The sequence below is a fragment of the Buceros rhinoceros genome, unplaced genomic scaffold (genome assembly GCF_000710305.1).
Source record: "Buceros rhinoceros silvestris isolate BGI_N320 unplaced genomic scaffold, ASM71030v1 scaffold8915, whole genome shotgun sequence".
Taxonomy (NCBI): Eukaryota; Metazoa; Chordata; class Aves; order Bucerotiformes; family Bucerotidae; genus Buceros; species Buceros rhinoceros.
Window position 1 is genome coordinate 6,952 of NW_010411127.1, and position 24,235 is coordinate 31,186.

Here is a 24,235-nt window from a genome sequence, read left to right on the forward strand (position 1 = left end):
TTTTCTTAGGCTTCAGCGGTGGCAGCCACACGTGGAAGCACTTGCCACAGAGCAATCGCTTTTGGGAAGAGGGAGAAGAAGCCTTTATCTGTAAAGGGAACTTAATTTTTTTAAGAGACCTCAGTGTTTTGAGACGTGGTTCTCGCACCCATTGGCAAACCTGGCACCCTTAAAGTCAGTAGCTGCTCCTGAAAAACCCACCGCCTGCACGTGAAACTGATGTACGCGTTTTACAGAGAGGGCAAAGTGTTGTGAAAGCCTCCTGCCGCTTCCCGTCATGACCTCCTGTGCTGTGACAGGCTGCCTGTCCTCCTGCGGGGCTGCCAGCCCCACAGCAGAGCCGCACCTCCGGCCTCTGCACAGCTCGGAGGACAACAGCCTGCTCTAGCTATCACTAACTTCTTTCATCTTTTTCTCCCCCTCCCTGCTCATTTCAGCTCTTGGAGAAGGCAAAGACAACTTTGTTCAGTGCCCCATGGAAGCTCTGAAGTGGGAGGAGAGGAAGTGCCTCATCCTGGAGGAGATCCTCGCGTACAAGCCTGACATCCTGTGTTTGCAAGAGGTCGACCACTACTTTGACACCTTCGAGCCACTCCTCAGCCGCCTTGGCTACCAGTGCACCTTCTTCCCCAAGCCGTGGTCCCCGTGCCTCGACGTGGAGCAGAACAACGGACCGGATGGCTGCGCCTTGTTTTTCGTCAAGGACCGCTTTGAGCTCATCAACAGCGCTAACATCCGGCTAACCGCCATGAAGCTGAAGACCAACCAAGTGGCCATCGCTCAGACGCTGAAGTGCAATGAAACTGGAAGACTGTTCTGCATTGCCGTCACTCACCTGAAAGCCCGTACTGGCTGGGAGAGATTTCGGTCCGCGCAAGGCTGCGACCTTCTCCAGAACCTGAAGAGTATCACCCAGGGTGCAAAGATCCCTCTGATAGTCTGTGGAGACTTCAACGCGGAGCCAACTGAGGAGGTCTACAGAGAATTTTCCAACTCCAGCCTCAACTTAAACAGTGCGTACAAGCTGCTGAGCCCTGACGGGCAGTCAGAACCCCCCTACACCACCTGGAAGATCCGGCCCTCGGGAGAGTGCCGGCACACGCTGGATTATATCTGGTATTCCCAGCATGCCTTGAACGTGAACTCAGCCCTGGGCTTGCTGACTGAAGAGCAAATTGGGCCCAACAGGCTGCCATCCTTCCATTACCCTTCCGACCACCTCTCTCTGGTGTGTGACTTTAGCTTTAACCAAGACCCCGACAGGCTGCTGTAATGCGTTGGAATGCCACCGGGTGTTGCCGTGTCTTAACTCACCACTATTTTATTGTAGAGAAAACTTCTGAAGCTGGAAGCTACTGAAGGATGAGGAAATACTGTTGAGTGAACATTATTTTGGGCACTTGCCATTCAGCGCTTGTTAATCTGGAGCCTCCAAGGGAGGAAGAAAGGAGTCAGTGTTCTCATCGTGGTGTTCTTGCCACGTCGCGGTTGGAAAACCGGAAATCAAATGAGCTTTATCCTTTCACTAACCCCTGTGTTTAAGGACTTAATCCTCTAATGAATGTGAAGGCCTTAGTATTTAAATCAAAACACTTGTGTTTGTAAAACAACTTGCCCTGTCAGCATGTTGATTTTATTTATTTCATGATAAGCTTGTCCAAGTACCAAAGGGAACGAGGCTTGACTACTAAGCGAGATTCTCTTAAATCTATGTCTGCTGCAATACGAAGGAAGCGTAACGCAGTTTAGAATGAACAAATCTAAACTCACACTAGTGTTCTTTTCTCATTTGGACAAGATTTGAGACGACAGCCGTGTTTAAAGCAAATAGGTAATGGCGCAGTGCGAGGAAGGCCCCCTCCAGTAAGAGCAGGGGAGGAAACAGGCTAACTACATCCTGTAGCAATATCCTCGCTTTTCCAGAGGAATGTGCACGTGTCCGTTACACACTGACGGCCTGTAGGCACATACACAGTGGCAGCTACCGTTGCCTCTCCTGTACTTCCCTCCAGATGACACATCTAACCAGAGAGCATTTCCTCCTCTGCTTCAAGTATTGCTTTTCTGAACGGTTTAAATTTGTAGTCTTGTTCATCTTGCTGTTTCAGTAAAGGGCCAATCTTCATGTTGAAAGACTTTCTTTTATTTATCTTCGGAATCTAAAGCTACACTGGAACCTGTTAGAAGACAAAATTTATTTATTGCGAGAAGCTGGTGATCCTGCATCTGACTTGAAATCATACAGCAAGTGTTCAGGAGCCTCTTTCCGTGGTGCAGGGGAGCTCTGGCTGAGCACCCAGGCTGCAGCAGAGCTGCATTAGTACAGGAACTCTTGTGCGTGGGGCGGTGCTCATTGGTGTGACAACGGTATGGCCCACATGGATTGTAAAGATGCTGCTGTGCCAGGAAATGAGGTAGAGAGAGAGGAAGGAGAGACAACCATTGGAGTTGGGCTGACAGTTAGGTACTTGGGAAAGACGAGGCAAGAGCAAATAAAGCAGTACTTCCGTGTAAAGTAAGGCCCATAGTCCCCTGTAGATGTTCCAGGTGTTTGTTTATTAATAAAAGTCTTTGGAACAAAGAGTAACGTCTCTGCTGCCATCTTTTTCCTTTCCTTATCACAAGGAGGCGATCTGTCTCAACCAGGGGCTGTTCGAGCTTTGTATTAGCGGTGATGATACCCATTCCAGACGTCTTTCCCCCAACCCCACGGCCCTGATCTGACAAGCTGGTGCAGCTGCTTTGCTTCCGCAGCAAGTGCTCTTTCAAACGGGAAATGCCCACCTTCCACGGCAAGTCGGTAAGGAGGGGAGTTACCTTTAGGGACGTTAAGCTGCTCTCTCCCCTGCTGATGGTGAAGCCTAGGCTCTGTATTGCTGTAAACATTACTCTTTGCAGCAGTTGTGTGGAGCTACAGCCCTGGCTGGCACTGCAGAGCAGGGTGCAGGTATTCCTCCCTGAAGGCCACTAAACATGCCCAGCAGAGCGGGCTCCTCAGAACAGGCAGCTGTGCTTGTTACTTTCTCTTAAAACAACATTTAAAGGGCAAGAAATGCCACAGGTATGTGCTTTACGCAGCCCAGAAATTACTGTACTTGTGGTGCTGGTAAGTAAAATACAGTCTGGCAACTGGAAGTCCCCCATTGCCACACGAACAGGCTCCCTCTCAGGCAGACAGATGCAGGGCTGTGTTGCACAGCCGCAGCGGGCTCTGCACAGGTTCCTGACCCTTGCAGGCTGAGGGCAATGATCTGCTTCCAAGCAGAGGAGCTGAGGCCAGCCTGGGATGCAGGACTCCTCTAGCAAGGGTGGATTTGAAGTTCCCCAGACAGAAATTACTTTAGAACCAAGGAGCCCAACTTTCTTGGTGAATACTCTTGGCAGACAGGTGTGGTGTATCAGCTACTGCCACCCAGGGCCTCCTTCAGCTGCAGTTTCACAAAGAGCAAATCGCTGTTGTGTCCCTGGAAGGCAGAAGGGGTGGCTTCTTTGAGGGAGATTCTGGACCAGCAATGAGACACCCCTAATACCCCACGGAAAGGCAGACCTTTGAGCACCCCTGCTGTAAGCATTTCATACTGGCTAGACTGAGGCAGCTTCCTTGTCACGGTGTTGGCTGCTCTCAAGGTCCCTCTGAGGGGGTGAGAGGCAGCGCTTCTCCTTTAGGGTTGTTTTCTCTTGGGATCTTCCCTCAAATGGTCTTTGCGAGAAGGAGAAATAATACAACTGCCCATTAATGGAGGTATCTAGTCACCTGTAGCTCAACACTTCTCAAAGCAACAGTACAATGTAGACCTATAAGATGGTACCTTTAATAAGTCAAATCCTTGCTCCTCTACCACAAAGAGTTGCACCAGAAGCTGGAGTTTCCATTCAGGCCCTTTTGGCAGTTTCCGGAAGAAACTATACCAGTGGTAGAAAGCCATGCCTTGAGAGCAAGGACAATATTGTACTGAGATCTGTATTAAAAGCAAACAATGAAACAAACTCGTCCCCCAACCCAAACAAAAGTCAACCAAAACCCCCACCACCACTAGGAAGCCCTTAATTTCCATTTTACTTCTGCATAAGCAGCTCTGGTTTTCCAGGGCCAGCCGAGGGTGTCCGTCACTGTGGTACTGTCTCTCCGCTGCCAGGGCACAGAGCCATTGCCCAATTATGGCAGGCTTTGTTTACCAGCAGGAGCTGAGCTATCACAGCTACAAAGCTCCCACCACGACTCTCGCAGGGTGGTGCCATTTGGTATCTGGGTGATTCTTACGCTATTTTACACAGGCCCTTGATTTCAACGCCAACTCTCCTACGAAAGAAGCCAAATGGTGGGGAAACGGCGTGATCTGTTTGATACTGCCATCACTGCAGAGCTCTCCTGCAGTGGAAGAGGCTGGGATTCTTTTCTTCACCCTGGACATGTGACAGTAGATGTTCACTGCTTTATGTCCTTACAGGGTGAGGGGAAAAGGCTGGGGACTCCCCCCAACACAGGACAATTCTTAACATTATCATACTTAGAAAAATCACACATGCCTGTTACAGCACAATGATGAGCTCTTCGGGCTGTATTTTAATAAAAGGTAGACCAGACGCAGAAATTATCTGGTAACTTCCCCTTCAGCTTTACCCTTTTATTCCAGCACTTGCTATAAAATATATTTTGCAGACAGGCTCTTTTTGGAAAGCCCAAGTGAAATACTGCTCTTGCTTTGTGTTATTCAGCAAGAGGCAAGCCTGCAGCAGTGACATGCTTTTGCCTGCTATAAATATCAGTACCCTAAATATTTTTCATAGGAAGAAGCAGGAAGGTCTTTAAATTTTTTTCCCCTGTGTAAGGCAGTATGACTTTTACAGTAAAAATGTCTTCAAAGCTCTCCTTGTGGCTGTCTGCCTTATAAGCACACCACGGCTAAAAAAAGTCCCAACAGATCCCTTGCTCTGATCTTGAATAAAAGCTGAGCAGTGAGTGTTCTCTCTCACCCTCCAGCTAGCAGAAGGAAGAAATGACCCACTTATTTAATTTGCTGAAAGGCAGAAGCCATTGCAAGCTTGTTAAAACACTATCTCTCTCGGAGAACAATTAGACCAGAAGTAGGTAGTGTCACATCACTGGGATCTCCTTTGCTTAATAAGCTTAGTACCTGCTATCTGAGCGTCTCTACGAGGCACAAATCAAATTTAGCTTGTTCTGGCAGTGACAATCTTCACAAGTAGCTCAGATCCGTGCTGCACATGTTCACAGCAAGTAGAACTGAGGCTTCGGGCGCCTCCCCACGTTCTCATCAACTCCTGACTGTCCCTGGGTCCCTGATCCTTCATCAGCTCAGGTGTAGTTCTCTAAAGTCCTAACTCATCAGCAGAGCATCCCCAGAGCTCAGCCTTTACCCGCATCACTCGAGTTGTGTCAAGGCACAGAACCCTTTGCTAACCAAGACAGACTTTACCCAAGAAAGCAGCAAAACCAGTGGTACCCAGGATGGGATTCCCTGTTCAACTTTTCTTGCCGCAACCCAGAAATTTTGATATTATGATCTTAATCTGAGTTGCAGTTCACAGTTAGATTTTGTCCTATGACTACACAGCATTACCCTGCCCATCCTATAACTTACAGTAAGTTATGTGGAAAATACAGATGTTTGTATTTATATCTGTAAAACCAGTCATACCACTGCTCCATGTGTACGTCTCCATGCCTCCTGTACAAAGTGTGCTCACTTCACACTAAGAGTTTCATTCCACTCACATATCTAGAAAACTTACTACTTGCCAGGGATGAGTTAAGCCTGGACTATTCTACAAGAGTCACCAGCTTCAGATGTAAAAGCTAGTTTTCACATACAGACAAAGTAAGTAAAACAAAGTAACAGACTGTTCACCAGGATTCTGAAAGCCTGGGAGTACAGCTAGATACTAACTTCAGCATTTCATTGTCCCTTTGTCTGTCTCAGACGTTACAAACCTGACCAAAGCTCCCTCATTCTGAGGTCATACCACCAGTAAAACCACTTCTTGCCCACGCAGTTAAGTTGGTATGAAGCAGCATACGTTGAAAAGCTTGCTCAGACCTAGAGATGATCTGAGACTTTCAGGTACAGGTGGGAATCCTGCTCCTGACAGGCAGCTGTAGAAAGCCCCAGAGGGAGGCTGCCTCTGGTGAGATGCATGGCTCTAACCTCGGTGGCACACCATCTCTGAAGAACAACCAGACCTCATGCGCACAAAGCAAGGCTGAAGAGCTGAAATCACTACCTGGCTGTGACAAAAAGCCTGTCTGTCCTCCAAACAGCAACTAATTTAAAAATAAGTGAGAAGTACACGGCATACATGGAGAGGTTAATAAAAAAGGGTCTTCACTCTTTGAAGCTGGGTGAATACCCCTTCCACTTCTGTTACAGCGCATCCACGCAGACGGAGATTCTCGCAGCACTTCACAAACTCCTGATAAACGTCCTCTGGCAGCCGGCAGCGTGTGTGCCACTCACCGGGTGGCCAGGGGAGAGAGCCAAAGCACCACCTCCAGCTCTGTGTCAAGATGCAGCAGCGAAAGTAAGGGCAGCGTCTCCAAGCACTGCTGCGAGCTGTCAATCTCAGCGGCGGCAGAGATGCGTGCCTTCGTTCCTTTCATTGTTGCCGTGACAGGATGAAGTCTTGGCTCTAACTGAAGAGGAGGAGGTCACCAGCTGGAGATCTTTATCTGTTTCCAGGAAGATAGTTTGTCCCCATTTGACTTCCAGTGTATCTAAATTAGGTGTCGGAAAGGTCTGAACTACAAATACTCCAGACACAGCATCTCTCTTTCATATACGATCAAGTAACAGACATTTTAAAAGTATTTCTTGCAGAAGACTTCCCAACGTGGGTTTAAAAATGCTATTACTTTTCTATTCTCTCGTCTTCTAGCTCCAGTTTGTTCTACCTGCCTCTCTTCACACCGCTCCACTTCCCCTTGCCCAGAACATTAGTGCCTCTCAGACTAACAAATTAGTCAAAGCGTTGTCCAGCCTGCCCTGCCTTTACTTTCTGCCCACCTCTTTTCTTGGCAACGTGAATTCCCTTCCTTCTCCTACATTTCCTTCTGTGAAGGTGTCTTTGTCCTCTACCCCAGGCCAGAAACACAACTCATCCACAACCACCTTTGCTTCTTTGGGTTAACTGCTGGTGGAAGGGATTGCTGTCTTCTTCACCACACTTCATCTGCTTCAGCTTGTTCATTTGTTCTTAAATTCTGCTTAGAGTACGAAAAAGAATCCCTTTTTCAGGCAGCTTTCAGAACTCCCCACGTGCTGGCCTGGCTGTATGGAGCTATTCCCACATTTCTTACCACTCAAAGGGAAGAATGAGGCTTACTGCTAAGACTCCAGTGCTAACTTGTTTTTCACTATCAAAAGTCAAAGGGAAGAAATAAACTACAAATATTTAATTCCAGTCTCCTTTATCATGAAGACCTCGGTTCCAGATTTCTGTTAAAATCGCTCCTCCAGGCACAGACGACCATACTGAAATGGGCATTTAGACTTTAAATCATTACAAGATTTCCCAAGTTCCTGCACGGAAGACTTTCCAGGGCATCTCACTAGGAGCTGGGGGTGCCACTGGGCACCTGGCCACCCACAAGCTCACGTGCTGCTTTAGTAGTGGCCGTGCGGTGCCCATGAAAACAGGGTAAGCTACCCTGCAGCTATTTTAAGCCCAACTCTTGCATGCCGGCTGCAACTAGGGAGAAGTTTGTGTACTGAGTGTTCTCACCCAAGCTTTACCCTGCAGCAATCTATCACAGTACCTGTTAACTTCAGTGCCATTATAAATGGAAACCTATTTCGATACTTACTTCATGCGGGGAAAAAAACCCACCTACTGAAAGTCATGTATTTGCGCTGAAGCCAAAATATTAAGAGTTGGAAATGTCGAGGGTAACAACATCAAAAGGACCAGCAGTATAACTTTGTATTTCTCTTTTTTCCACAGTTTCTACCTACTGGTACTTTCTACTTGCCTCTGTGAGGTGGTCAGAAAGACCAGTACACTGGAGTCTGCTCATTTCTACCTTCCCTTTGCAGTGCTGCCTTAAGAAATTAAGGGGTAGCTGGAGGAACAGTCAGGTAGTTGACAGAGCTCTAGAAATTACTGGTTCTCAGAGTCATTTCAGCAAACACTGTCTTCTATGCATTAAAACAGCTGGAAGCGCACACAAAATTATCACCTGTCAGGTGGAGGGCTACAACTTCTTCAGCTGCTCAAGTTACTCCATGAGCATACGTGACCGGCCACGATGCAAGAACACTGCCTATGCTCACCGTCCTGACAAAGCTAAAGAGAACCAGACCCCTGTCAGGAGTTACCTCACCAACCACCACCAGCTCCTCAGACACTTCAGTGAGAAACGTTTCAACACACTGTGTGGGAGAGTTGGTCAGTCGTTCAGAGTACCACAGTAGTGAGGAGTTCCACACTTCCACACTGCACCAGCTACCTTAGGCTGAATGCCTGGAAGATTTCAAGTAAGTGGAAAAGAAGATTAACGGGTTGAAAGGAAAAAATAAAAAGTAGACCAAACACATTAAATTTCGTTTCTATATTTCAGTAAAACCTACTTGAATACACTTTGAAACAAGAGTACAACAAAATAGAATATACTTCAAATGTTGAATATACAAACTATTATAGTTCATTCTGAACACTGGTACTTCCCTCTTAATTTCAACTAAAAAAAAAAATTTACAGGTTTAGAACTACCTGACAAAAGCTCATGCTGGGCGTGACCTTTCAAGTGACAGAGTAGAGCTGAAACTGAAATGTATGCACGGATGTCAAGGCTAAGTGAGAGACACAGGCATGTTACAGCAGAAGGCAGAAAGCCCGCTGCTATTTTGTCCACAATTAGGAAATTCAGACAGACTTTTAACTACCATACAAAATATGTTACATGTAATTCTATAACGTACTGTGCTAGGTACAAGATTTTTAAAAAATTTGTTTTAATAAAAAAGCTTTACACAAACAAGCCATTAGCTTATTTCAAGAAAGGTAACTGAAAATCAGTCTAAGGCTTTCATTTGAATCTGCTTAAGCTGTATGATACAAAAATCCCTCTAGGTCTCTGTCTTCTTTTAGAAGCTCTTTAATCTTCTCCTTTATTTCACATTCTACGATACCTAATAGCAGGGTTTTTCACATAGCACCAGTTGAGTACTGTGGGCACACAGTAGTAATTGCTGGTATGCAAATAAAATGCATCAAATTTGCCATTTGTAACAACAAGACTTTCCTCTCCCCCTGAAAACTAACGACCAAGGCAAACCTCTCACACAGCTCTCTCTTAGTGTTCCAGGTCTTAGTGTAACTCGGTAACGTAGTGAACTGTTTGGTCCCTTTTCAGTCCCTCTATCTTTCCTTCTCCATAGGTTCGGCTGTGTCCCAACTGGAAGAGGCCGTTTTTGTCAGCATTATCAGTGTGGTTCAATTCCCACTGAAACACGGGAAAATAATTTTTTTTCCAATGTGTCTTCAACATAATGCATGTTTATTAACATTCCAAAACTCTCCTTTTTGACTTGGTGATTGCATCCACTTCCCTCCCCCAATTACGTCAGTATATTCAATACCGTAACAGTCTACAAGTCCATGCTGGAAGCAACCGATTCTTCATTTCTCGCATGTTATGATTCCTTCTGTTTTCATTGTCACCGGCAGGGCGATCGCTGAGGGCGTGCTAACTACTACTACGTGGGTCACAGTCTTGCTTCCATCTGCCGGCTTCTCTTCTTTTACCAGCTGCAGTGTCTTCACTTCACGGTCCTGTTTTAAAGCCACTGGGTCTGATTTAACTTCCGGACTTTTAATAACTGCACTAATGACCCTGGGAGGAGTCTGGCCAGACGCCTGCTGAGCAGGCACCGATAGTCTCATTACTGGTGTCCCATGAGCTATAGACACTGGGGTTAGCGCTCTGACAGCCAGAGGGGTTCCCACGATGTTAATACCTCCTGACCCAGACAGGCCCGTTTTTGTTTGTAACTGACACTGCGTCAGTTGCGTGGCAGGGATCGTGATGATTTTGGCAGGCTGCATTGTGATCTTGTCTCCGTTTTCAGCAGAGGTTGGCATCACAGTAGGGATTGTCTGGATTACTACCTTTGGAGTTGTTGCTGTTGTTGGACTTGTGTTGGTTATTAAGGGTGACGCTGCATTTACTGACTGCATGGCCACAGTGGAGATTTTCTGTCCCAGAGAGGTCATCACCACAGGCACTTGCATTGCCACACGTACAGTCCTGGAAAAAACCAGAAGGATGTGTGTGTTTAAGCCAGAACACAGGGCATCGTTAGAGATGACAGGAGGGACAGACAAATCTAGGAATTACAGATTCTTAATGGGTTCTTTAAAAACAAACAAACAAGAAAGGCCCAAACCTTTTGCACATTTAGCAACAGGACTTTGGAAATGTAGCAGCATTCATCTCTCCTTCTTCCCCTCCCTCTCTCTATATAATTTTAAAATACACATGAGGGCAAAGCATACTGACAATTGGCTCTGATCTCATGAACTACACCTCCACAGTATTCTATCACGCTACACTGCTGTTTGTTTGCAAATCAGAAACAATTCCCAATTCTGATTTAAAACATAAAACAAAACTCTAAAAGAGAGCTTCCTACCCAGACCTTGCTTGACATTCGCAAACGACCAGCCCGACCACAGGAATACAAACCTGGGAGCTGTCGTTGCTGGGACAGTGGTAGTGCTAGTTGAGGGACGAGATGATGATGTGTCATGCGCTGGTGAGGCAATATTCACAACTCTGGTGACTGCTTTTTCCGTTCTGGTACAGCTTAACTGCGAGGAATTTTTTCCTCCGCGTGCGGAGGTTGCTGCTTTTAAAAGATTTTCTGCCGATAAAGACACTCTTGCCAATGACTTTTCGTCTGTAGGCATTGATAAATCTTCATTGCAGGACTCGCTTTTGTCATCATCTATGACAACTATATTTTTTGGCATCTCCTTAAACTGATATACAAGCCTCTGTCCCTCAACTTTTGCCAGGATTCCTCTTTGATAGTAGTATCTGCAAGAAAAGTACAATTCAGTAGTAACCAACACAGAGACAGATTTTGAAGAAAACCTGGTTCTGCGCTAACAAGAAAACCTGACGTAACCACAGTAAAACCTACAATGTGAGAAGATATGGAGAGAAGCCGGAAAGCAAAGAATCTGAAGGGTCTAGCTGAAAAAAAAATATCTGACATTTGAAATACATACTTTGGGAGCTAATTTGCAATTTAATTGGTACCATAAAAAGCAATAGGAACTGCAAGATGCTTTTTAAACAGCTCCATCAGCAAGAGGATAAAGCTTTTAAAATGTAGAACTGTTCCATTTCTATAGGCAAAATTAAGAGTCAGATTTAAAATTACAGTAGATAACTTAAGGATATCAGAGTTTTTACCTCAGAGCTCTTCCCATAGTCTCATAGTTCATGTCAGGCTTGTTTTTGTGTTTTCCCCATAGTTTGGAGACAGCTTTCGAGTCCACAAGTTTAAAGATTCCCTTCTCTCGCTGAGTCCATTTAATGTATCGAGGACAAGTATTTTTGTCCTGGAGAAGGTCCAGAAGAAACTCCCACAAGTACGTTGTGTTTCCTATAATCAGAAAGCATTTAAATATCAGAAACCCACTTTTAAAGATAACAGCAAGTTCTCCATGTAGAGGGAACGCTGAGCAACCTGCAGTAAAAGCAGCCAGTGGTACATAACGTAACCTGCACATAACCACTCACCACCTTTAGTAAAGCTTCTGTAAATATTTGCATTCTGAAAGGAGCTAACCCAGGTGATCTGCTACACAGCGCAGGAGCCTGCTCAACCCAGCATCCATTCTCACGCTTGAAAAGAATCGTGGGAGGACATTACAACTCACTACAACCCGTTCAGCAGAGGCAGGACAAGAGCTCAGAATTTTCTTCTCCTGGTTACCTGAATAGGGAATGGAAATGCCAGTGCATTGCATGACACTGAAGGACAGGAGGACATAAATAAGTACTTTTAAAAAGATATACAACCTTCAATAACAAACCATCTCAACAGTGGTAAGTTTCTAACGTAACCTCCTGTCCATGTCCTGACCCTTCCCAAATCTATGTTGCAGAGCAAGCAATGTCCTTCTAGGTGCAAAGACAGTCCAACTTCTTGTTACGACTATTCACACAGCAGAAACCCCATGTACCTTTCTGTAATTAGGGGGATACAGAGTGAAGTCAGCCCATGGAAGAAGAGTTTAATGTAATTCTCAGGTATTCCCACTGGAGGAGCCCCAAGACAGGGTTTATGATAATCAAGGTGGCATAAAACATAACATGGGGGTTGTCCATGCTCTGACTATATTGCTTGTATCTAGGGAAAGTGGAAGAGAAGCAGAAGGGGAAAAAAAAAAACAAAACCAAAACACCACAGATCTCATTCCAATTTGTACAGCTAGAGAAGACTCGTCAAGTTACCTGAGAAGGGAGAACTAAGACAGAGCTACAAGAGTAGTAACCTCAGAACGTTAATCCCAGTTCTTCACTTGATCTTGCTTCCAAGGGGTGACATGGGCCAAATAACAATATATTAAAATATTTATGAAAAAAGGTCATTAATTCCTGAGATTTAGTGGCCCAGCATAGCACTTAGAATGACGTGCTGAACAATAAAGCAGGTTAAAGACCACTGTTGCAGACTCCAAGAAGTCAGCTACCTTTGAAAAACCTCAGAGGGTATAACAAATTATGGGTTCCATCTTCGGGAAGACCACCTCATAGAGAGAGAATAAATGTATTTTACCACACAGCAAGTACTGACTCAAGAGCTACCAAAATCCGGCTTCCACTGGATTTCAGAGACATTTGAATAGGACCTGTTATGAGGCAAGAGTCAGGAAGAGAACTCAAGAACCTTGAAACCACCCTCGATTTCAGGGAATTAATCCTTTGTCTTTAGCTCCTCAGAAACAGAATTTCTGGATCCACCACCAAACTGTGTAGGTTCTGCAACAGAATTCTTCGCAAAAATACAAGTAGGGTTCAGTACTGGGAAGTAAACAGGAACTCAAGAGAAATCATTCCTGTAAACACCTCATTTTTCTGCAGGAACAGTGCTGCTGACTCAGAATTTTTCTTCTTTTCCCTCATACTCAATATATTGACCTAAATAACGATGTTTTTTTCCACAGCAGGACTATGCAATACCTGTACTACCCAGAAGCCATCTGCCATTGCCAGGCAGACCCAGTGATACCTCAAGCGGGCTGCTGTGCCAGCTATAGCTGCTACGCACTTAATGCAAAAAGCTTATTTTAGAAATGTTTAATACAACTTTGAACCTTAACTTCAGTACAGTAGATTTTGCACAATGAAATCAATTTTTGTGGCTAGCTGATTACTGCAGCTGCCACCTACTTAATGTTAGCTGTCACCTCAAAATGCATGGATTAATGGCCACCAAGTATGTGAATGATACAAGGCATTGTCTGTGTCAATGAACTGCCACGCTGGTACCAGCATCTGTGCAGAGAGGCTCAAAGCCAGATTTGCTCCCTCCAACTGCCTACGCTTTTTTTTTTTTTTAAAAAGAGTATTTATGCAAATTAAAAACAAAATAGGGAACGAGGAACTGAGCCTGAACTGCCAAAGCACTGTGTGAGGACAATAAACCACTACCATCTCACTTTAAGTCTGCAGTTTCTCCTGCATAATAAACTGAAGGGCACAATTAAATCTGATATACAACTGCTTCGCTTTGCACCAGGAAGATCAGAAATGCACAAAGGAAGGAGTACCTACATGTACAACATGTGATCCTCTTTCCAGCTATGCATAACCGGCTGTCCTCCTCCTCCGTGACTTAACTCTGCTGACAGCACTGAGCTCTAGGAATAACTCCTGCTTTTCCCAAAACACGCCACATGTGAAAAAGAGCCTACATTTGCAAAGCACTTTTTTAAAATACGCAACAAAAAATAAATCCAGTAACAAAATATTTTGCAGGACATCAAGTTAGCTTACATTAAGAAAAAAAATTGTATTTTATGCCAGTTTTAGTGTAAATAGGGAATGAGACACCTTGTGAGAACAAGAGACATAAGACGACTATTATGAGGGTCCACAGAAATAGTAATTTAAAAAAACAAATAAACAAAACACAGCAGCACCATCTTTCACGTCATAAAACAAGTAGCTCTAGTGAAATCACCAGTACAGAGAAAAACTGGAAGAGACAGAAATCCAGGCCTCCTTTCTCAACGTTTTTTGTGCAGCAAACTGGGAACTGGGACACTTCGTGAGTACAGATCATGGAAAGCTGTCACAGTGAAATCAGAATCAGAAAGCTAAGGAGGTTTTAACAATAATAAAAAAAAAATATTAAACAAGATGTACTTTTAAGCACTGCAGATGCAAAACCTGTGATCTTCATTGAGGTCCGCTGCTACATCCCAAGCCAAAGCCAACAACAGTGGTGACCACACGGAAGTTCAATCACCAGCACAGCTCGTGCTGGTTTTCACGAGCTAACATCTGCCCGATGTCAGGACCATTCCTCCTTGCCCTACTGACAAATGTGACGACTCAGGAGCTGTACCCACATACAGAATTACATAAACAGTGAAGATCTTGCTTTCAAACAAATCCCAAAATAATAGCGGAGCTGACCACAGCACACTCTCTCGGCCAGCACGCTGCCACTGAAAGTCACCAAACTTTGTTTCTCCTAGCCATAGCAACATCCCCAAACAACCTTCAGTGCAGCAAAAGGGGAGGAGATGCACGATTTTCACCTATAACCAGGGGGACTGCTGATGCGCTGTACGCCAGCTCAAGGGCAGCCTGTGAGCAAATGCCCTACTCTGTCTCCCTGCTGGGTGAACAGCAGGAGCTTGCAGTCCAAGAAAGGACCCACTACTCATCAGAAGAAACATTAGGAAAGTACGACTCCCCTGCACAAAATCCCTCACTGATCCAAGTGAGGAAACGTATCATCATTTGTTTTTCCCCTTAAGTCAAGCTGAATCTAACGGTCAAGCATCACATTCCCACTGAAGTTTCTGATTCCACTGAGAAAACCTATTTTCAACCAGCACTATTAGGAATGCCCATAAACTGCTTCTACTTAAGAACAAGCCTTTCTTCAGCAGCTTAACAAACTCTGTGTCGAGCAGTACATTAACACGCACCACAAAAGACAGCACGAGTCGATCAACACAAAGCCAAGCCAAGGAAAAACCAGAAAGCCTGTTAACTGCAGAGTGTATTACAGGGCACTTCCAGAGCAGTCCACACATCCTCCTGCTAGGTATTGTACAAATAAATGTAAAGACAGCCAATAAAATTAAAACTCTCATGAAATTGGTTCCTACTCATCCACCAAATTTTTAAAGATCTATTTCCTATGGCAGATACAATACACATACGCTGCATAATTTTGAAGACTTGATAAATGGGAAAACATACCTTTGCCTTCTCTAGGTTTCTTCTTTATACCTAGATCTGGAGACCCGTCAGATATAGCTGATTGTTGGGTCTTCGGTTTACGGCCAGCTGCACATAAAATGTGGAGGGGGGTATTAATCATATGCAGAATAAAATCAGTTTATAGTTTGTCTTTGCTGAAAGAAGTAGCTTGTGCATTTTTTCTCCCTGTCACTTCCTTGCTACAGGTATGGGTAAATTTGAATTCTTAGATTACTGCTACCGCACATCCAGTTTAATTCATCATTTTGTTGCTTATTTTGTAAGCAGATTTAACTCGATTTCAGACAAGTTACTGGCAGGTGAGAGAATAAAGTAAAACTTCAATTTATTTGCATTCTATCCATTTTACTCTGAAATGTATTATTTCTTCTGCTTTGTTTTTGGTGTTCTAGTACGGGTGTTGATCAAAGCACCGCTTTTCCTAAGAAATCTTACTACTGAAACGGTAAATGTTCATTTCCACCTTGCACCTGTCCGTTAAAAGCTATAGATAAAAGCTTCCGCTCAGCAGGCAAGCGGTGCCGCAGGGGATTCACACTCAGCAGAGCATTAAGGTGGCCATGAAAGGCACCAGCAGCCTCGTGCTCTGAGTGGTGCTGGAAACCTCACCTGCCCCCAGCACCCAGCTGCCCACACAAGGGCTGCCCTGCCCCGGCTTGTTGCGGGCTGGCAGAGCTCCCAGCACCACCTCCTACCCTCCACCTGCCCCTGCCAGGAGGCTGAGGAGGGAACTCCTTCCTCAGCAGGCTTAGAGCTGCCGGCCTTCCTGTGCCAGGGAAATCCTCTCCCAGCAAGACCTGCGGCTTCTTCATCCGTTCACACTTCAGTGACCTTTTAACTTACAGTGAAGAGGCCCAAGCCAGGAAGAGGATCATAGCCCTCGGCAGCAGGCTGAAAACAGCCCCTGCTTCTGCCTTCAGTCAAAGGCAAGCGGCAACAATTAACTCTCCCACCTCCAGGCACAGGAGCACTATTTTTTGCTGATGAACAATCTTTTCCGTTAAACACTGAATTTCAGAAGGCATTAATTACGAAGACCAAAGTTACGGCTCTGTAACTATGGCTCAATGACCTTACACACCTAAAAAGCAAGGATTTGGACTCTTAATAGGAAAAAAATATTTACAAAATAACCTTCAAAACATTTCAGAACCTCCTGAGCACAGCCCTGTAACGCAACCTGCCCAGGATGACCATTCAGTCAGTCGGTGGAATATAAAGAAATAGTTTATCCAGTGTATGACTACAGCCATGGAAAAGCTTTAATCATAATTTTATTGCTTAGGTAATTCACAGTAGAGTTACAGTTATCTGTTAGGTGTGTGTTTTTATTAAATCTGAAACTCACAGACCTTATATTTCTATCATTTTATCACCACACTGCATTTTTCCCCCTGTAAATTTTAATTAAGTATTCCAGCTTAGCATGTCCAGAAGGTCTAATAAAGCTATATTCCTACAGTTACGTGAGTTCTGTTGATTCCTGTAAGAAAACTACTAGACCAGAGATAAACCTCACCAGGTGCAAACCTCTAAGCATTCAGCTACCAAATGAGAACTCACACACCTGAATGGTTCTGAATGGTTCCTCCTCCAAGACGCACCCAAAAGACAAATAAGATTCTTCTCTCACAAGGAAGAGCTTGTACTGATTTTGTAAACTGATTTATCGTTTTGTACGTTAGTATTTATCCTGCCATTTCCTTGGAAGAACCTCTGAATCTACCCGCCCACCAAATATATCCGTATTTCAGACCCCAAGGATTACTCACGCAAGTCCTCTTTGAATCCTCCTCTACCTTTCCCTCGCGGTGCTTCAAAAATACAAGACAGGCATGATTACTCAGGCAAGTCCTCTTTGAATCCTCCTCTACCCTTCCTTTGCTGTGCTTCAAAAATACAAGACAGGCACCATTTTCCTTTACGGGCAAAGCCCATACTCTTTCTACTTTTATTTCCTTTTTCTTGTAGCAGACTCATTTTCTCACATTTCAGACACCAATCAGCCTGAGCAGAGAAATCAGACCATCTAACCTACCTCCACCAGTACCATCTGCAGCAGTGCACATCAGAAATAAATCCTGAGATTGCTCCTACAAAGAGCCAGACATACCTTTTTTCTTTTTCATGGGCTCATGGATGTCAGGGGAAGTTAGAACAGGAGAAGCATCCATTGGTTCAGATTCCTCTGTTGATACCTCTACCACAGTTTCTGTGATCACATCAGGTCTCATGGCTGCATGGATAAATTCTGGGGTTGACACACAAGGAGGGACAAAAACTTCCACTATGAGGGAAGGAAACAAAAAAAAAGTGACGAAGTTTCTACCAAACTGTTTGAATCTATCTTACATTAAATTATTTTAAACAAAGCACATGCAGTAGTATAGTAAGGTTCTGCTCCAACAACCTGTCGCCTAGAAAATCAATCCAATTCCCCAAAACATGCATGCTTGCCAGGATTGTTAGGCATAAGACAAGCATCATGCCACTATTCTTTAGAACTACACCCAACTTTGAATGAACCCAAATGAAACAAATTAGACCTTAATTTTTGATCCTTATTCCAATCTCCATTTCCTATTTTGTAGTTTTGGGGTTTCAGTTTGACCATTATTTTATCCAACATACATTAAGTAACTGCAGAAGGAACCTCAAATTAAAGTCATGATCAAGTTTTGGTTTTCCAAACTGATAACTTTTTGCAGAGTGTATTCAGATACTACTTCTAAAATAGAAAAACAGACAAAAATACTTTTCCCTTAAAATAACACTTTGTTTTAAGCAATTAAAAATGTCGAATTCACAGAACCACAGAATGGTCGAGGCTAGGAGTAACTGTTGGAGGGCACCTGGTCCAACCCCCTGCTAGAACACAGCCACACAGAACTGGTTGCCCACGTGTCCAGACAGTTTTTTGATCTCCAAGGAAGGAAACTCCCCAGTCTCTCTGGGCAACCTGTGGCAGGGCTCCATCACCTTCAAGGTGAAAAAGTGTTTCCTGATGGAAAAGTTCGTTTTAAACATGTAGTAGCTACTCAAGGATCTCTACCCAACAATCTCTCTCAGAGAAATTATTTATGGCATAAATATGCTTGTTACAGGGTGGAAACATCACACAAAACCTCAAACAAATCAGTAGTTTTGAAAAAGCAAGCACGTGTTTCACACAGCATACAGTTCTCCACAGAAGCAGGTTTCCCAGTTTGCTTGTTTTACTAATTAGTGGAAGGAAAAATGGCTCACAGAGCAGGAACTGTGGCTGACATACCAGGACTCCTGGCATCTCTCAGGCAGGTAGGAGACTCCATATGAAGCAAGGCCTCCGCAGCTTCAAATGTCTTATCCGTGCAGTGCACATTGCTTCCATGACCTGATGCTTCCACTGTAGAAGGATAAAAAAAATTAATGAGAACAGATTACTTAAAGAGCTCCACGTGTATTGCTGTACAACTGCACTACTCGGTCTTAAACATGGAAATCATCAGGGGTCTTCACACCTTTCATACCTTCCTGTCAACAGAAATGTTAGGGAAGACATGGGACATGCAGCACCAATGCTGTCACTTCCTAGATTAGACCAGAAGTTCACCACCAAGCTCCTCATTTCTATGAGGTGTTCAAGAGCTTACAGAAGTGGACCTCTGGGATGTGTCTTCTGCCTTCAAGATAACCAGAACAAACCAGTTTGTAATGAGCGTGGTTATAAACTAACAGAGAGCAAGGAAATAGTACCATCTCCAATTATTATCCCATTAAACCTAAAGGCCACCTCTCTCCAGGTTTTCAGTCTATTTGGATAAACATGTAAGTATTTATAAAAATACAGCATTAGTTTGCAAAATAGATAAAACCAGTTTCATTTCCTGACATTAAAAGTATCTGTGAGTTGGGTTTAGCAGGCTTGATTGTTAAAAAAAAAAACAAAACAAAGCATAACCACCAGTATGCAACTGGGAGGGTTAAGCAGTAACTGAGGGAAGAAGGTAAAAGTATCTCTTTCAAGTTTTGAAACTTAATGAAAACTAAGTAATTAATAACCTCAAGAGAGTACATTTAGCTTTGATACAGCACAGATCACAGCAACTTGACCACGGCAGCAACACGAAAAAAGAACCAACTTATCAAAATTAAAACCACAATCCTATTCAGGGCCACCTCTATATTCCTCACCCTTGCAAAGGGTTTTAAAAGCAGCGACTGCAGAAGCACCTGTTGCCCATCATCCACACTTCGCTAAGGTACGCCGGCTCTCTCCAGTTGCTCTTTCCATTTATGGCCATCTGCTTGAAGCTGCACTGCTCCAGGGAGGCAGCCGGCAGCCCAGGAAATCTATCTTTAGCGTCGGCAGGGTCACCTATCTCCAGCGTCAGAGGTCTAAAGAGGATTTGGTAGTAATTCTCTACAAGAACTTCAAGACAGCTATCCTGTTCCTAGAAACGTGTAAGAAACAACCCGAGCTTCTTTAGTGAAAAACAGGGAAATTACTGCTGGCGTGGCTCCTGACTGAAGAAACATCAGATACAAACAGATTCCTGCGGGGAACACAAGGGGCAAAACCTTCCAGCATACTGCAGTTTGTTTAAACGCAAGGATTAAGAACTTGAAAAACTTTGCTAGCCAGCTGACTAAACAAATAATCCTGAAGGTGAAAGTGAACGACATCGGGAAGGTGCACAAACTCAAAACTCTAGGTGACTAAAATGTCTCACTGAAACAGTCCAGCTGCCTCCCCCCACCCCGCCACTGGCTGACTGCTGGACTCCCACCACAGTCCTCTCCTGGGATGCTATTTAGGGGGCTTTATCTTTTGGAGTAGTAGATGCCTGATAAAACTGACATTTCACCACCACTTCACCCCCAGCTGGGAGCAACAAAAGCCTACCTAAGAGCACAGGCAAAACCACGCTAAAGAAAAGAGTCCCTATGACACGCTCTGTTCCCTGGATAGCCAGTGGTCATCAACAGGAGATTTGCACCACGATTCCTCCTCCCCAGCTGCAGGCCCTGGGTGCTCCCCATGCCCAGGCAGCTGCTCTTTCTCTCCCAAGCAGCAATTTGGGGGTCAGAGGCTGAACCCCTGCACTGAAACTGAGTGGCCCTGCAGGATACCCTCTACCTAAGTATTTTCGTTTCTAAAGAGAAGCTGCAGTTGCAGAGAAACTGATGACCAAGCTTCCCCTCATCTACCAGGTAAAACATTCCAACTATCATCAGAACACAGGAGCAATATTCAGATAGTCATTATATCAATTCTACACCAATACTGAAATTAGGAAGTCCAAATCAGCATTAATATATTGTTATTAAAGCATGAAAAAAGATTTACAGGAGGTCAGCAAAGCTTTTCCACCATGCCCTCTGCCTCCCCTGCAAAGAGCTGCATCATTTTCACTTCTGTTTCTGTGGTCACCATTTCTGGGACAACTACTTAGCTTGATTATGTGCAGGTATCAGGTTCAGTAAATAAAGGATTTATATAAAGAAACTCAGCCAAGAGTTGCCAAATTTCAATCTAAGAGAGTAAGAGTCGTCTGCTCCTCAATGCTTAAAGTCCTGTGAAATTTTCCTACTCTTGTATCAAAGTATGTCCAACAGGGAACAGCTCAGATGCTGCACCACAAGAGGTACTTAGCAGAGAGCAGGAACAAGGTAAAAAAAGAGAGCTGAAAGCCATCTCTCTACTTTTCCAGTATGATGGCACTCCGTTGAGAGGCCACAGTGGAGGGAAAGGAGATACAACCTCCCAGAGCTAGAGACTAAGGCTGCAATACCATACCAGCAGAGCAAAGGAGCCACTCAACCTCTGCCCTAAGCAACCCTTCCACTTCCAGTAAAAATAGCACTATCTACTCCTCTAAATACACACTTCTCAAATGTTTTTTCCAACACGAGTTACTCAGGTCTCCACTAAAGTGACACCTAAAAACCATCAAGCAACAAATAGTAACACTTCTGGCTTTGGCTGGAGCACCACACATGCTGTCTGTCTATCATGACAGTTCATGAACTACCCTCACATGGCCCAAAAGGCATCTATTAAAATACTTACTAACATGAGTTTACCAAGTTTAAAATCTTCTCATCTAGCTACATTCTGCTTCAGCCAGTCCACTGTTTTAGCCTCAGAAGCATCTGTCTACCCAGCGAGCATTAGGAGTTTTCTGTTGTGCTCCAGCAACATTAGGTACCAACACACATGGAAGAGAAAAGCGCGTATTTGTATCTCACCACATGTTTTACACAAAGTGCCTCTTTGCCATGCTACAAAATGTGTAATAGCAGACAGCAAGTCAGAGTGCTGGCGCAGGAGACACAATATTGATGAAACACACAGCTGGAAAAGATACCCCAAAGGATTTAAGAGGGGAACAGGTTCTCTCAGAGTGGGGATGGGACAAGGGAAAACCAGGCAGCTGACAAAGGAGAAGGATTCCGCAACAAAAAAAGACCAACTTCAGTCAAAAGCCATCAGAAAATCACTGGCAGTTATTTATTTACTCTGCAGTACCTTTCAGGTCCATATAGCTTGTGCCATGCAAATACTCATCATCACAGCAACCTTAAATCTTCTCTCAGTGCATCCAAGGGTGTGATGCACAAGCACAGCATCACAGCAGGCAGAAAAACTTCTAAGCAGAATGATACAATTCTACTAGGCAAAATTTATGCAGAATGACGTGTATCACCATTTCTTTAGAAACGCCCAACTCACAGATTTTCTGTTATATTTATACCATAAATTCTGGGACCAGTGTGCCCATGTACGAGACTCCCAAAGCTAGAAGAGACCGTATTGCTTGAGTAAACAAGATTTAGCTCTGTCACTTATATACTCATTTCAGGAAGAACACCCCTTGCCCAAACCACACAGTTTACACAGATGGAAGAAAATTTTCCAGACTTTGGTAACTAAGTGATCTACCTATCTAGAGCACATCAGAGCTAACACCACTGCTTATCTTCCATTCTTTTAACCCAATCTCATCTTACCACTTTGATGAAGAAATCTGATTTAAAATAGTTCATTAAAAAAGCTTCCGGTCTGTTTTCAGGAAAAAGAAAAATCCTCTTAGAAAAGAAAGTAATTTCAATTTTTAAAATCTAAACAGTTAACTAGGCTAGTTGATGTCTATCTTCACTGCTGACCTAATGTCTTCTAGATCCACTTTCTAAACAAATAGTGTGTAGAGTAGATTTCTCAAGGGTCTCAACAGCTGTTACAAAATACCAAACCTAAGTCTGCCAGGGCTGTGCTTTAGCTTTACAGAAGAGAATACTGGCAACATATCCATTTTGCAACAATGCCCCCAGTTTAACATAAAACAAGAGGAACAAATTAATTAAAGCAAGTGGTGAGAGGAAGAAAACAGACTGAAATTTTCAAAGTGGTACTTTCTGAAACCGGAAGGCAGCTCCCCCCTCTCTATCTGGAGAGCTATCGATGTCTCTGCACTTACAAGGTCAACACTTAACTGCAGCACCTGATTTACAATAGCTTATCCTTTAATGCTGTCAGGCAACCAGAGCAGCACTTTAATGAAGAACTCACAATTCCAAGCATGGAACTCAGTCAAGAGCGACTACACATACACTAACAGACCTCATTAAAGTTTACTGGCATCCACATGCTCGTTTTAGCTCAGCATTTAAAAGACCACAGTAAACGGCAGTGGAAGGCAGTAACAGTGTTCAAGCCACGCTCTAATTAAAAACAGTTGACTTGCCTGTAGAGGTAACACCCAGGAACCTTTCCATACGCAACACTTGACTGGAAAGGAAAGACTTTTCCGTTTACTGCCTGTTCCACAGCAGACATTTGTTCAGAACTGAAGAACAATTCCTTGGGTTTTCAGCATTTCCCGAGGCCTGGCTCTGTTTGTTCAAAGGACTCTCAGCCGCACACGACTAAAGGATGATACATAACCCACTCCCCGCTGACAATCAGTAACGAAGATGAGAACAATCACCTCAAAACATTTGTTTCCCTGTGAGCTGCATGTTATCAGCCCAATATTGAAAGAAATTTTAGCCTCAAAGCCAAAACATATCTTTTTAAAGTCATTTAGGAGTTGCTCTTACAACCAGCAATTAAGATAAGCTTAAACAGTAACAAATCCTGAGCCAACTTTCTTCCCACACTCTGAAGTTTTGTCAACACTGAGGGGAGCAGCCACAGGAAAAGGCAAGGCATAATTAATATAATCCCTCAGGATAGAGGATTTGACTCTTAAATCCATCTCCAGACATGAATAAGAGATATGGTATCCCGATAGTACAACGATGGGAATACTAGATGCGTGCGGGTGTCTGTACCCCTCACTGCAATGCAAGTATCAAAAATAAAGAATTAAGTTGGCTGGGCTAAGGACATCAGAAAAAGCAATACAAAGGTCATTTGTTATTTATCTAAGGGTTGGCTCAGTTTCAGTGACTTAAGAAGCTGTTGACACAATAATCAGCACCTTAAACGTTCTCTGTTTATCGACGATCAAAAGTAACTAACTAACTGAAATCTCCTGCCGAAATCCGAGATGTGTTCTGCTGTCAAAGTGAAGCTGTCTCCTCCACCGTACACTGAAGAGTGCTGAAATGCTTATGACATGCTCCACTTACTCTGTTCTGCACAGCAGTTCTGTGGTGGGCTCGTGCGTGTGTCTGGGGTTTGTTCCCACCCAAAACACCCTGGGTGTTTTTTCACACTACAGAAAATGAGCCATTATGAGGATTAGGTGAATCACA

General features: G+C 44.0%; 2 protein-coding genes across 2 annotated transcripts in view; one reads left to right on the plus strand and one right to left on the minus strand.

Moving 5' to 3' along the window:
* CCRN4L (CCR4 carbon catabolite repression 4-like (S. cerevisiae)) overlaps positions 1-1,528 on the plus strand; it is a gene marked incomplete at its 5' end in the record, with an annotated part of 2,455 nt that extends 927 nt beyond the window's left edge. Inside the window, one exon of the mRNA XM_010135884.1 lies at positions 438-1,528. Coding sequence (XP_010134186.1) covers positions 438-1,273 — 836 coding nt within the window. The remainder of the gene's footprint in view (positions 1-437) is intronic.
* An 8,108-nt stretch (positions 1,529-9,636) lies between these two features.
* ELF2 (E74-like factor 2 (ets domain transcription factor)) lies at positions 9,637-18,878 on the minus strand (the record flags this gene model as incomplete). Its single annotated transcript, XM_010135885.1, has 6 exons — positions 9,637-10,264; positions 10,703-11,056; positions 11,438-11,630; positions 15,473-15,559; positions 17,607-17,744; positions 18,765-18,878. Coding segments are annotated over 6 exons (1,514 nt in total), but the record flags the coding sequence as incomplete, so codon positions are not given.
* Between the last annotated feature and the right edge of the window lie 5,357 nt (positions 18,879-24,235).